Source organism: Theropithecus gelada, chromosome 1 (assembly GCF_003255815.1).
Source record: "Theropithecus gelada isolate Dixy chromosome 1, Tgel_1.0, whole genome shotgun sequence".
Lineage (NCBI taxonomy): Eukaryota > Metazoa > Chordata > Mammalia > Primates > Cercopithecidae > Theropithecus > Theropithecus gelada.
In genome coordinates, this window is record NC_037668.1 from 98,760,132 (window position 1) to 98,773,666 (window position 13,535).

Here is a 13,535-nt window from a genome sequence, read left to right on the forward strand (position 1 = left end):
TGTGTTCCTACATATATTATTCTTTTTGTGATGTTGTGAATGGGATTGCATTCTTGATTTGGCTCTCAGCTTGGACGTTGTTGGTGTACAGAAATGCTACTGGTTTCTGTACATTGATTTTGTATCCTGAAACTTTGCTGAAGTTGTTTATCAGATTTAAGAGCTCTTGGGCAGAGACTATGGGTTTTTTTAGGTATAGAATCATATCATCTACAAACAGATATAGTTTGACTTCTTCTCTTCCTATTTGGATGCCTTATATTTCTTTATCTTACCTGATTGCTCTGTCTAGGACTTCCAGTGCTATCTTAAATAGGGGTGGTGAGAGTAGATATCTTTGTCTTGTTCCAGTTCTCAAGGGAAATGTTTCCAGCTTTTGCCCATTGAATATGGTGCTGGCTATGCGTTTGTCATAGATGGCTCTTATTATTTTGAAATATGTTCCTCCAATGTCAAGTTTGTTGAGGGTTTTTAGCATGAAGGGATGCTGACTTTTATGGAGAGCTTTTTTGTACCTATTAAGATGATCATGTTGTTTTTGGTTTTAGCTCTTTTTATGTGATAAATCACTTTTTTTTATTTGTGTATGTTTAACCTTGCATCCCAGGGATAAAGTCTACTACATCATGGTGGATTAAGCTTTGTTGTGCTGCTGGATTTGGTTTGCTAGTATTTCATTGAAGATGTTTGTATCTATGTTCATCAAGGACATTGGCCTGAAGTTTTCTTTTTTTGTTGTGTGTCTGCCAGGTTTTGGTATTAGGATCATGTTGGCCTCATAGAATGAGTTAGGGAGGAGTCCCTCCCCCTCAATTTTTTGGAATAGTTCTATAGAATTGGTACTAGTTCTTCATTACAAACCTATGGAGGTCATAGGTTTGTAAGTCTGGTAGTATTTGGCTGTGAATCCATCCGGTTCTGGGCTTCTTCCTGTTGGTAAGTTTTTTATTACTGATTCAATTTCCAAACATGTTATTGGTCTGTTCAGGGATTCAGTTTCTTCCTGGTTCAATCTTGGAAGGTTATATGTTTCCAGGAATTCATACATTTCTTCTAGATTTTCTCGTTTGTATGCACAGAGGTGTTCCTAATAATCTTTGAGGTGTTCTTGTGTTTCTATGGGATCAGTGGTAAAGTACCCCTGGTCATTTCTATTTATGTTTATTCGAATCTTCTTTCCTTTTTTCTTTATTAGTCTAGCTCATGGTCTATCTTAATGATTTTTTCAAAAGTCCAACTCCTGGAGTCATTGATCTTTTGTGTATTTTATTTTGCATCTCAATTTCCTTTTATTTTGCTCTAATTTTGGTAATTTCTTGTCCTTTGCTGGATTTGGGATTGGTTTGCTCTTGTTTCTCTAGTTTCTCTAATTGTGATGGTAGTTATTAATTTGAGATCTTTCTAACATTTTTATATGAGTGTTTAATGCCATAAACTTCCCCCTTAACACTTCCTTAGTTATGTATTTTGTTTCTTTGTTCTTATTACTTTCAAAGAATTTCTTCATCTCTACCTTCCTTTCATTATTTACACAAAAGTCATTCCGAAGCAGGTTGTTTAATTTCCATACAATTGTATTGTTTTGAGTGATTTTCTTAGTATTGATTTCTATTTTTATTGTGCTGTAGTCCATGAGTGTGGTTGGTATGATTTCTGTTTGTTTTTTAGTTTGTTGAGAATTGCTTTATGTCCTATTGAGTGGTTGATTTTAGAGTATGTGCTATGTGCAGATAGGAAGAATGTATATTCTGTTTTGGGGTAGAGTGTTCTGTAGATGTCTGTTCAGTCCATTTGGTCAAATATTGCGTCCACATCTTGAATATCTTGGTTAGTATTTTTGCCTCAATGATATGGTTAATATAGCCATGGGGTGTTAAAATTTCCTAGTATTGTTGTGTGGTTATCTAAATCTCTTCATAGGTCTGTAAGTACTTGCTTTATGAATTTGGGTACACCTGTGTTGGGTGGATATATACGTAGGATACTAAGATCTTCTTGTTGGATTGAACACTTTATAATTATGTAATGCCCTTCTGTCCTTCTTTTTTTGTTTTGTTTTGTTTTGTTTTGAGACAGACTCTCAGTCTGTCACCTAGGCTGGAGTGCAGTGGCATGATCTCAGCTCACTGCAACCTCTACCTCCCAGGTTCAAGCTATTCTTATGCCTCAGTTTCCTGAGTAGCTGGGATTACAAGTGTAAGCCACAGCACCTGGCTAAATTTTGTATTTTTAGTACAGATGGAGTTTTACCATGTTGGCTAGGCTGGTGTCGAACTCCCAAACTCTAATGATCCTCCCACCTTGGCCTCCTAAAGTGCTGGGATTATAGGGGTGAGACACCACATCTAGCCTCCCTCTTTGTTTTTTGATCATTGTTGGTTTAATGTCTCTTTTTTCTGAAATTAAAATAGTTACCCCTGCTATTTTCTGTTTTCCATTTGCTTGGTAAATTATTCTCTGTTCCTTTACTTTGAATCTATGGGTGTCGTTCTCTGTGAGATGGATCTCTTGAAGACAGCATATAACTGGGTTTTGCTTTCTTATTCAACTTGCCACTCTGTGCCTTTTAATTGAGGTATTTATTCTGTTTGCATTTAAGGTTAATATTGATATGTGTGGCCAGGCGCAGTAGCTCACATTTGCAATCCCAGCACTTTGGGAGGCCGAACGGGCAGATCATGAGGTCAAGAAATCAAGACCATCCTGGTCAACATGGAGGAACCTTGTCTCTACTAAAAATACAAAAATTAGCTGGGTGTGGTGGTGCACACCTGTAGTCCCAGCTACTTGGGAGGCTAAGGCAGGATAATACTTGAACCTGGGAGGCAGAAGTTGAAGTGAGCCAAGATTGCACCACTGCACTCCAGCCTGGCAACAGTGAGACTCCTTCTCAAAACAAACAAACAAACAAACAAACAAACAAAAAAAATTGATATGTGTAGGTTTCATCCTGTAATCATATTGTTAGCTGGTTATTATGCAGACTTGATTGTGTGGTTGCTTTATAGTGTCAATGGCCTATATACTCAAGTGTGCTTTAGTGATGGCTGGTAACAGTCTTTCCTTTCCATATTTAGTACTCCTTTGGTGACAGTGCAAGGCAGTAACAAATTCCCTTAGCATTTGCTTGTCTGAAAATGGTATTATTTCTCCTTTGCTTTTGAAACTTAGTTTGGCTAGATATGAAATTCTTGGTTGGAATTTCTTTTTTTTTTTTCCAAGAATGCTGAGGTTGGGAGAGGTAGCTCACGCCTGTAACCCTAGCGTGAGGCGGGTGAATCACCTGGGGTCAAGAGTTCGAGACCAGCCTAGCCAACATGGTGAAACCTCGTCTCTACTAAAAATAAAAAAATTAGCCAGGCATGCTGCTGGGCACCTGTAATCCCAGCTATTCAGGAGGCTGAGGCAGGAGAATCTTTTGAACCCAGGAGGTGGAGGTTGCAGAGAGCTGAGATCGCGCCACTTCACTCCAGCCTGAGTGAAAGAGCAAAACTCTGTAAAAAAAAAAAAAAAAAAAAAAAAGAATTCTGAATATAGACCCCCAAGAATATAGACCCCCAAGTCTCTTCTGGCTTGTAGAGTTTCTGCTGGAAGTTCCACTGTTAGCTTGATGGGATTCCCTTTGTAGGTGACCTGCCCCTTCTCTCTAGCTGCCTTTAACATTTTTTCCTTCATTTCAGCGTTGGAGAATCTGATGACTATGTGTCTTGGGGATGGTTGTCTTGCATAGTGTCTTTCAGGGGTTCTCTGCATTTCCTGGATTTAAATGTTGGCCTCTCTAGTGAGACTTGGAAAAATTTTATGGATGATAACCTCAAATATGTTTTCCAAGTTGCTTGCTTTCTCTCCCTTTCCTTGGGATGCCAATGAATTATAGATTTGATCTCTTGCTGTCTTTACATAATCCCATATTTCTCAGAGGTTTTATCCATTCTTTATGGTTTTTGCTTTATTTTTGTCTGATGGAGTTATTTCAGAGAAGCAATCTCTCAAGCTCTGAGATTCTTTCCTCAGCTTGGTTGATTCTGCTGTTAATACTTGTTGTATTATGAAATTCTTAAAGTGAGTTTTTCAACTCTTATTAGTTCAGTTTGATTCTTTCTTAAAATGGCCATTTTATATTTCATCTCCTGTATTGTTTTATTATTTTATTTAGATTTCATGGATTAGGATACAATTTTATTCTGAATATCAATGATCTTCATTTCTATCCATATTCTGAATGCTAGTTCTGACATTTCGGTCACTGCAGCCTGGTTAACCACCTTTGCTGGGGAACTAGTGTGGTCATTTGGAAGTAAGAAGACATTTTTGCCTTTTTGTGTTGTTGTTGTTGTCAGGGTTCTTGCACTGTTTTTTTCTCATCGATGTGGGCTGATGTTTCTTCAGTCTTTAAAGTTGCAGTCCTTTGGATGGGCTTTTTGCTTTTACCTTTTTGGTGCCCTTGAGGGTTTGACTGTGGTTCTTGGTAAGATTAGACAACTGGCTTCAATTATAGTCTGCTCCTGGGTCTTAGAAGAGACCCCTCCAATTACTGTCTCTATGACTGTGTTTCTTTTGTTGGATGTTCTCGTCCACAGGACTTCCTTAGGCAGAGTATGCAGTTAGCAGACAAGCCATTTCCTTGCTGGGTTGGCCCTAATATGTTGTTTGAGTGTTTCTCAGGGAAACACAAGGTTGCATCTGTCTACAGAGTTTAGGTAAAAGCAGAACCACTGAACTGGAAGCTTTAGCAGGTGTGGCCTATCTTGCTATGAGAGGCAGGGGTAGGTGGGGTTGCCCACCCTGCCATCTGGGTGTTTCCAGGGCAACAGGAAGCTGCACCCCCAACAAATTTAGACAGAAGTGGAACCTCTGAATTGGAAACTCTGGAAAGCATTACCCACTTGGCTTCCAGTGTTAGGGATTCGTAGGGTCACCCATCTTGCCATCTCAGTGTTTCTCAGGACAATGGAAGGCTTTGCCTGCTAGCTGAGTTCAGGCAGAAGAGGGTTTTCTGGGCTTGAAGATCTAGCAGGCATTGCCCCCCTTGGCTACCACTGGCATGGGTGTGTGGTGTCACCCACCCTACTGTCTGGGTGTTTCTCAGGACAACAGAATGCTGCACCCTTGGCTGAGTTTACACGGAAGTGGGACTGTTGGGCTGGAAGCTCTAGCAGGCTTTCTCCACCTGGTTCAGTGGTGGGGGTGGGTGGGATTGCTTGTTCTGCTATCTGGGTGCTTCCTGGGACAGCAGGAGGCTGTGGCTGCTGGCCAAGTTCAGGAAGAAGCAGCACCACTGGGCTGGAAGCTGGTACTGTCCAATGAGGTGAGGATAGATCAATCTTATTTCTCCCAGACACTGCAACTGTGGCCTCTATTGGAGCTATGGTGCCAGTGCTGGTCTGCTTTGGGGCCAAAGGGTTGTAGAGGCCCTCTTGGACTCAAGAGTTGCCTCCGCAAAATGACCAGTAGAGGCCCTCTTGGACTCAAGAGTTGCCTCCGCAAAATGATCAGGTGGCTCTCTACCTCATTTTATTATCACAGATGGGAGTGTGGGGGGCCAGAGGGATTCTCCCATTCCCAGTCTTGCACTGGTCCCTGTGGAGAGTGCGAATCTTCTAGGGGGCTCTCACTCACTCACCCTCTACTATGTGGGAGAGGTTCTCCTGGTTTCACACTAAGCCAAGATAGGCTGGTGTCCAGCTTTGCTTTTCTCTGCTATGTGCCCCCTGCTGCCTTGATGGATCCCAATGTGGTTTCTCAGATGTTTGGCCTGCAGGGTCAGTGTTCACTAGCCCTTTTGTTCCCTCTCTGAGAGCAGCACACCTGAGTGGCTTCTAATCTATCATCTTGGGCTCTCTAATCTCTTTTTCTTTGAGTTCTCATTATTGAGGGCCTTACATGTTCCAACCACTTTATGCAAAATATCTCAACCCTTCCAGCAACCCTAAAAGTTAGTATGATGATACCCATTTTGTAGATGAGGAAACTGAAGCTAAGAGAATTTAAGTAACTTGACAAAGGTCATACAAAATAGCACAGTTGAAACTTGTTGAACGTGAGTATTTTTATGTTCCTGAGGGCAGTTTTTATGCCTAGAAAAAAACCTATTTAACGTAACTTTGGTGCAAAATTAGTGTTCAATTTATTTAAACTCTTGTTCTTAAGGTTTTATGTTAGTTTATAAATCTTATTAATACATTCATAAATATAGCAAATTTTATAATTACTTTGAAGGAAGATTTCACTACTTAATTAAATTCCTTAAATATTTAAGCACATTTATTAGTGTAATATATTTTTATTTTCTTTTTAAGTATACCAGTTAGGCAACTTAAGAAACTTCCCAAGAACTTAAGTCACTCTTATAATCCTAATAAATTAAATTTATAGATGTGATGCATCTGAAGTTCTCTTAAATGTTCCAAGTAAGATTTTAATCTGAAATTACAAGCCTAAAGCAATTACTCACTCATTTTAGCTTGGAATTACAATGTTGACCTGTTATTATAAAAAGTCCAATTTTCTTAAATAATACTAGTAACTAAAATTCTAATAGGCACATATTTCTAAATAAAAACATTTTAGAGTTGTGACTTTGACATTTTCATGCTCTACAATACTAAATGTTGCCATCATTAAAAGATCAGAACATGGCCAGGCACATTGGCTCATACCTCTAATCCCAGCACGTTGGGAGGCCAAGGTGGGTGGGTTACTTGAGGTCAGGTGTTCAAGACCAGCCTGGCAAACATGGTGAAACCTCGTCTCTACTAAAAATGCAAAAATTAGCCAGGCATTTTGGTGCATGCCTGCAATTCCAGCTACTTGGGAGGCTGAGGCAGGAGAATCATTTGAACTCAGGAGGTGAAGGTTGCAGCGAACAGAAATTGCTCCACTACATTCCAACCTGGGCGACAGAGCAAGACTCCATTTCAAAAAAAAAAAAAAAGAAAAAACAAAAGGATCAGAACACAATTATATCATCCCCAGTAATTTTACCATCCTAAGTAATTTTGAGACACTTAGGTGTAATGCTGTTGTTTGGGACACCCTGATTCTTATTTATCTGTCTCAGTGCCCTCTGAATTAGACAAAATTCTGATAACCTCCAAGATATCCACCCCCTGGTATACACGAGCTGTGTGATCATCTCCCCTGGAGTGTGATCAGAAGCTGGGAATATCATGGGTTATAACTCCCATGATTATGTTACATTATATTGCCAAAGGTATTTTCCAGATGCGATCAAGTCTGCTAGTCAATTGATTTTGAGTTAATTAAAAAGGAAACGTTCCTGGGAGGGTTTGACTTAATCTGGTAAAACCTTAAAAGAGACAAAAGAAGACAAGCAGGAGCAACAGCAGCAGCAGCAGCATCACTTTCCTGCTGACTTAGAAGATGATCTCAAGCCTCAATTGAGACCACAGCCCTGGCTGACACTTTGATTTCAGCCGAATGAGACCCTGAGCTGGAGACCAAGCTAATGCATACCCAGATTCCCACAGAGAAATTGTGAGATAGTAGATCTGTGTTGCTTTACATCACTAAATTTGTGGTGATTTATTAGGAAGCAATAGAAAATTAATACACTCTCTAACTGGGGTGGTCTTTTCATCCGTGCCCCTTAAATTCAGTGGATACATGTAGAATTCTGTCCACTTACAGAGATTGGAAACCACATACAGGCTGCTATTGAATTTTGCATCATTTTCTGGCTGAGATATTTAGGTGTCTTTCTATGTAAAAGAACTCCATCATGTTTCTAGATTATCGTAAATAGGAGCATGAGGGGAATCCTCTATATTTGTTGTATGCTTCCTTTATTTGGAACACAACTCTTCTAGATACTAAAATCACACCCCATTGAATTCTGTATATTTTTTGTCCTTTGTCTAACTATTCCAAGATCATTTTCCTGAAAACACAAGAGCCAAAATTTGTCTGATTCTGAAGAGTTAGACTCTTTTTACTTCTTTTAGTGACCAGGAATAAATTCTGAGTTTTGAAATAATATTGAGATTTTTATTGCTCCACTTCATTATGAGAGCATTCTAAAGCTTCTCTGGGTTGGACTTCGGAGGTTCTCTGTGGTTGCTCTGAAGCAATAGTAGTCATATTCTAACATCATTACTCACTCCATCCATTAAAAAAGTGTAATACTCCATCAAATGGCTTTTAAGTCCATCTGTGCATTTATTCATTAAGCTTTTAACAGTACAATGATAATTAACCCATGTATGTACATAACACTCTAAGAAGGATACAAAGAATAAAATATACCATTTCTGTTCCATAAGACTTTATGATCTAGTTGGAAACAAGATATAGATGCAAAAAATTTTACATACAAAATAATACGGGTTAAGTGATACATATATTATGTAATATGACTGATACAAAATGTAAATGGAGATAGAGATGAGAGTAAGTTTAAAAACTTCGTGGAACAAGAAGTGTTTTAAGTTCATTCATTTATTCATTCAACAAGCATGAATTTAGAAACTTTAATGCGTCAGGCACTGTGCTAGGCTCTGAGGGCCCAAGAATAAGGTGCAGTCACTCCCTTCATCAAGCTCACAGTCTAACTGAGGAAACAAAAAAAAGGGAAAAGAAAAGAATAAAGATATACAATATGATAAATGCTATTACAGTGTTTACATGTTGTACAGTGTTGTACAGTGCTGTACATGTTGTACAGTTTACATGTTGTACAGTGTACAACATGCCATGCAAAACAAATGGAGAGGGGAATAATGCTGGCAATGAGGATGGGAGGAAGCATATGGCAAAGGAGCTTTCAAAGGGGATATTCTTGCTGAACCTGATAGAAAAAATAATACTGTCTTTTTGTGACCATTTCTTATGCTCCAATAATGGCCCTAAGCACTTTTATACTATAAACCACATATGATCTTCACAACAGCTTCATGTGATCAGAGATTGCTAAAGACTGCATATTTGTCTCCCCCATACCTACCCACCAAATTCATATGTTGAAACCCTAATCTCCAGTGTGATGATATTTGGAGATAGAGCTTTGGGAGATCATGAAGGTGGGTCATGAAGGTGGGACCCACATAATGGGATTAATGCCCTTTTAAGAAGAGACAAGAGAGAGTTTGCTTCCTTTCTCTGTTTTCTCCACCATTTGAGGATACAATGAGAAGACTGACATCTGCAAACCAAAAAGAGGGACTCACCAGACACCAAATCTGCTGGCACCCTGATCCTGAACTTGCCAGCCTCCAGAACTGTGTGAAACAAATTTCTGTTGTTTAAGCCACCTAGTCTGTGATATCTTATAGCTTCCCAAACTGACCAAAACAGGGATACAATACCAATGGGGAGTAGTTCCTAAAGAAGAGACTGAAATCATTGGACCACAAACTCATCATCCCTCTGCCTGGGACACCATCTCCCCGATACCACAAGACTCACTTCCTCATTCATTCAGGTTTCCATCTAAATGTCATCTTATCAGAAAAGCTTTCCTTGATCAACCTGTCAAAAGCACAACCTCTCTCCTTTCTCTCTTCTCTCCACTCCCCCATCACTCTCTGCATCTTTACTCTGCTTTAGTTTTCATCATGGCAATTATTAGACATTTTCTATCTCCCCTAACTGGAATAAGGGTCTCATGAGGACAGGAGTTTTTGTACTGTTCTTTATCTCCAACGCTAAGCACAGATTCCAGCACACACTGGATGCTCAATAAATATGGTTGAATTCATGAGTGAATGAATGAAATGGCTTGCCAAGGTCATACTGTTGGTATATGGTGGAGCTGGTCCTTGGATCAAAATTTGTTTGACCCTATTGACCCAGTTCTTAAATACTTCTCCTTATTGCTTCGAAGGAAGAATAAGTTAACACTAGAGACAGATAAGTTGCAACACAGGGGATGTGAGAGGGAGGATCCTGAAGATGAAACTTCAGTTTCAGTTTGAGACCAATAATGAAACATCTGGAAGTCTTGGAAGAGAAGTCTATATTTTTCCTTTGGCCATGAAGAAAAACCTTACTGAGTGGGGTTAAGAGCCCTTCAAAGTACTAATGGTGAGGGCTTGAGACCAGTGAGAGGGGAAAGGACATTTATATGGACTCTAATAACACTTTGGATCTTGTTGCACTTCCATTGAAATTCTACAGAATACTGCTATCTCAAAGGGACTAAGTGGAGAATTTAGTAAATATTTTCCTTCCTGGCACTTTTCATGCATGACTTGGTATAGTCTGTAAAAGGCTTTAGCTTTAGGTTATGCTCTGCTTTGATCTCCAAGCTCTTTTGCTGATTTTCTGCATGTTGCTGGTTATGCTTATTACAGTTCTTTCTTTTCTTTCAACCCAAATGTGTGTAATTTGTCCTATTGGTAACATTCCCGCATCCCCCATTTTTGGTGGCATGAGGAAGGCTCAGGTTTCTAAATCTATAGTATTTGATATTTTTTATGGCATGGGAAATAACTGAAATTTGCTTCCTTGCAGTGCAATTCTAGGTTCCAATATGATAGATTTGTTTATTGCTCCTGTCTATACTTATTTTTCAACAAAGTTTCTAAATAATTTTTCTCTGTATTTAAATTTCAAATTCTTGACATCTTCTCTGTGGTGCATTAGAGAATATAAAGCAGATTTTAAAAATCTGTTTTGCTTGTGAGCTGGCTGATTTATACTAGCTGTTATTTTCTAGCAGAGTGGTTATGCTGTTTCATAATATTCCAAAACTCATATTCAGACACAAACTGTAGACCAGAATACAAACAAGAGCAAAAAGTAGAAAACTATTTTCTTTCTTCCATTATGTTTGGATATAAGATTCTATTTAGATCTTTCTGAGTAACTCAAAATAGGTATGGGTAAAGGCAGCTTCATCTGTGTTTGTTCCTGACTGGAGAGCAAGGAAGCAATAACACTGTTTCTGTCTTTCATTTTGGTGTTAAAGCGTGCAAAGCTGTGGGAGTTGACTATTTGAAAATCAGCATAAGAGTTCTACATACACTAGCAAGATTTCTCCTGGCCTTTCTCTAAGCTGAGTTTCCAGGAGCAGAGAACAGCCCCAACAAGCCCTCCTAGCAGAAGTAGCAGTCATGGTCGTGTTGCAATAGGCACCTCACAATCATGAAGGGGCATCAAAGTGATGGCCTTTTATGAATTCGGGCAGATCCAAAGACTCTGAAAAACCACCATTTAAAGGATAAATAATAGGCTTCTAAAGACAATTAAAGAGAGGGTTAGGGAAGTTCAGGAACATCAAAATGTATCTATGTAGATTGTATTTTTTTCAGCCTCCCAGGCATTTTAAAAATTGTATGTACTTAAGGTATACAACATGATGTTTTGATATACATTTGCATAGTAAAATAACTACTACATTCAAGCAAATTAATGTATCTATCGTTTCACATAGTTATCTTTGTGTGTGTGTGTGTTAAGAGCACCTAAAATCTGTCTTAGCAAATTTCCAGTATACGATATCATTAACCATAGTCTTCATGCTATAATTTAGATCTCTAGACTTATTTATCCTACATAATAGCAACTATGTTCCCTTTAACCTACGTCTCCCTGTTCTCCATCCCATCTCAGGCTTTTAAATTCATCTGAGATGTGAAAAAAAGCACAATCTATGCTAAGAAACTAGGCTTTGGTTTGTGAATTTGGGGATCTTTTTTTTTTTTTTTTCTGATGGAAAAGACTGTGGGGCATAGGATGTAGTTGTGCTGTTGTTTAGCCATAGATTTATGCAAATTAGAAAAAGATGCTTGTTTCTTTGGGATTCACCTTCCCTCTCCTCTGCTTGGCACCCTGCTGGTATGAATAATGTGCGTAGCAATTTGCAGCAGCCCCGAGATAGGGTGGGCCATAGCGCACAGCAGGAGTGTAGTAGGTTTTTTAAAAAAGAAAGTGCATAAGAACAGCTGAATGTATGTGGTGTTAAAGATTTCCCCCCTTTTCATGCCCCAATGGCTTAGATTTATCCACTATACCTAGATATATGCTAACTAGCTCTTTAGGGATGGGCAAATTAACCCCTCAAATTTAAATCCAGTACCAGTACCTCAGTCAGATTTCCACTTAAGATCGTGCTCTTTTGGGAGGCCGAGGGGGGCGGATTGCAAGGTCAGATCAAGACCATCCTGGCTAATACGGTGAAACCCCGTCTACTAAAAATACAAAAAATTACCCGGTCGTGGTGGTGGGTGCCTGTAGTCCCAGCTACTAGGGAGGCTGAGGCAGGAGGATGGTGTGAACTCGGGAAGGGGAGCTTGCAGTGAGCTGAGATCGTGCCACTGCACTCCAGCCTGGGCAACAGAGCCAGACTCTGTCTCAAAAAAAAAAAAAAAAAAAAGATTGTGCTGTGTTTTTGTTGGCTTATATTTTATTTAATTTATGTTAATGATAAATATTTTTATTTATCTGTTGGACAAATTTAGTATAAAATGCAAAGGCAACCTAAAATTACATATAAATATTAACGTGACTCACATTCAGAGAAAATTAAATGACCAAAAGAAAAATAAAATAAGAATCGTGATGACAATTCGACAATATATCAATGTTCAGATTAGGTTTCTATACTAGGATAGTGTTTAATTCTTTTCGTATGGCTTATGATCTATAGTTTTCTTCTTGCAGTGATCAATATGTTAGATAATTGCTATTACAACATCTCAGTGAAACCTTGAGCTAAGGAGAACCATCAGATCTCTGACTTCTCTTGAAGGCCCCACGTGTCTGTGAGGACTTGTTCTTAGGCTTCTTCCCTTGGGTCAATTTACTTTTTTCTACTGTTAGGAGCCACTTTCCATCTTACCTAATTAGTATCATTGCTCTTTTCCTGTCCTTCATCTCCAAATGTTACTCTTGACTCTTTCTGGGTGACTTATTTAACTAAAGTACATGAAACATGCATAAATGCTTCATGTCTTCCAGCAACTTCATTTGGCATTTCCATGTTGCACCACTTCAGTTCAGCTCAATTCAATGATTACAGCTTAGTCTTTTATACACAGACCACTAGACAAGGTCCTGCAGAAACAACAGAGTGAAGGAAGCATAGACCCTCCACTCAGTGAGCATTCAACAGACAACAACAAAAGTAATAATAACAACTGCCATTTATTTAACAACACGCATTTTGTTTCAGGACTCTATATTCATTTTCTCTTTTAACCCTTATTTCTGACACCCCTGTAACATAAGTATTCTTACCATTTTGCCACTGAGAGCACTGAGGCTTATAGAATTAAGTGGTCCTCTTAAGATCAGAAAGCCAGTAAGTGACGTGAAATTTGAAATGACCTCCAAATCTATCTTCTAACCCCTGGAAACTAGTGGAGGATGATTAAAAAAAAAAAAAAAAGTGGACATCAAAACAACTCTAATGCAATATACTGGTCCATTAACTTATGCTACAATCTACCGTAAGTATCACCCCTTCCAAATTCTCTCTTGTGTACGTTATCTTGGTAAATGGCACAATCATCCACTCAGCTGCCATGGTTTGTCTAATCTTATCCTAACCAGTTACTTTGTCTTATCAGTTTTAG

The 13,535-nt window shown here is 38.9% G+C and overlaps 1 protein-coding gene across 3 annotated transcripts in view; it reads right to left on the reverse strand.

Annotated features, from left to right (window-relative positions):
• Positions 1-13,535, reverse strand: part of PTGER3 (prostaglandin E receptor 3) — a 200,105-nt gene that overhangs the window by 25,624 nt on the left and 160,946 nt on the right. Inside the window, exons 4-5 of one of the 3 annotated variants that reach the window (XM_025374514.1) lie at positions 9,187-9,253; positions 6,881-6,917 (exon numbers count right to left, since the gene is read on the reverse strand). The exons of the other annotated variants lie outside the window; for them this stretch is intronic. Coding sequence (XP_025230299.1) covers positions 6,881-6,917; positions 9,187-9,253 — 104 coding nt within the window. Of the gene's footprint in view, positions 1-6,880; positions 6,918-9,186; positions 9,254-13,535 lie in introns of those variants that run through there. 3 annotated transcript variants of the gene reach the window in all.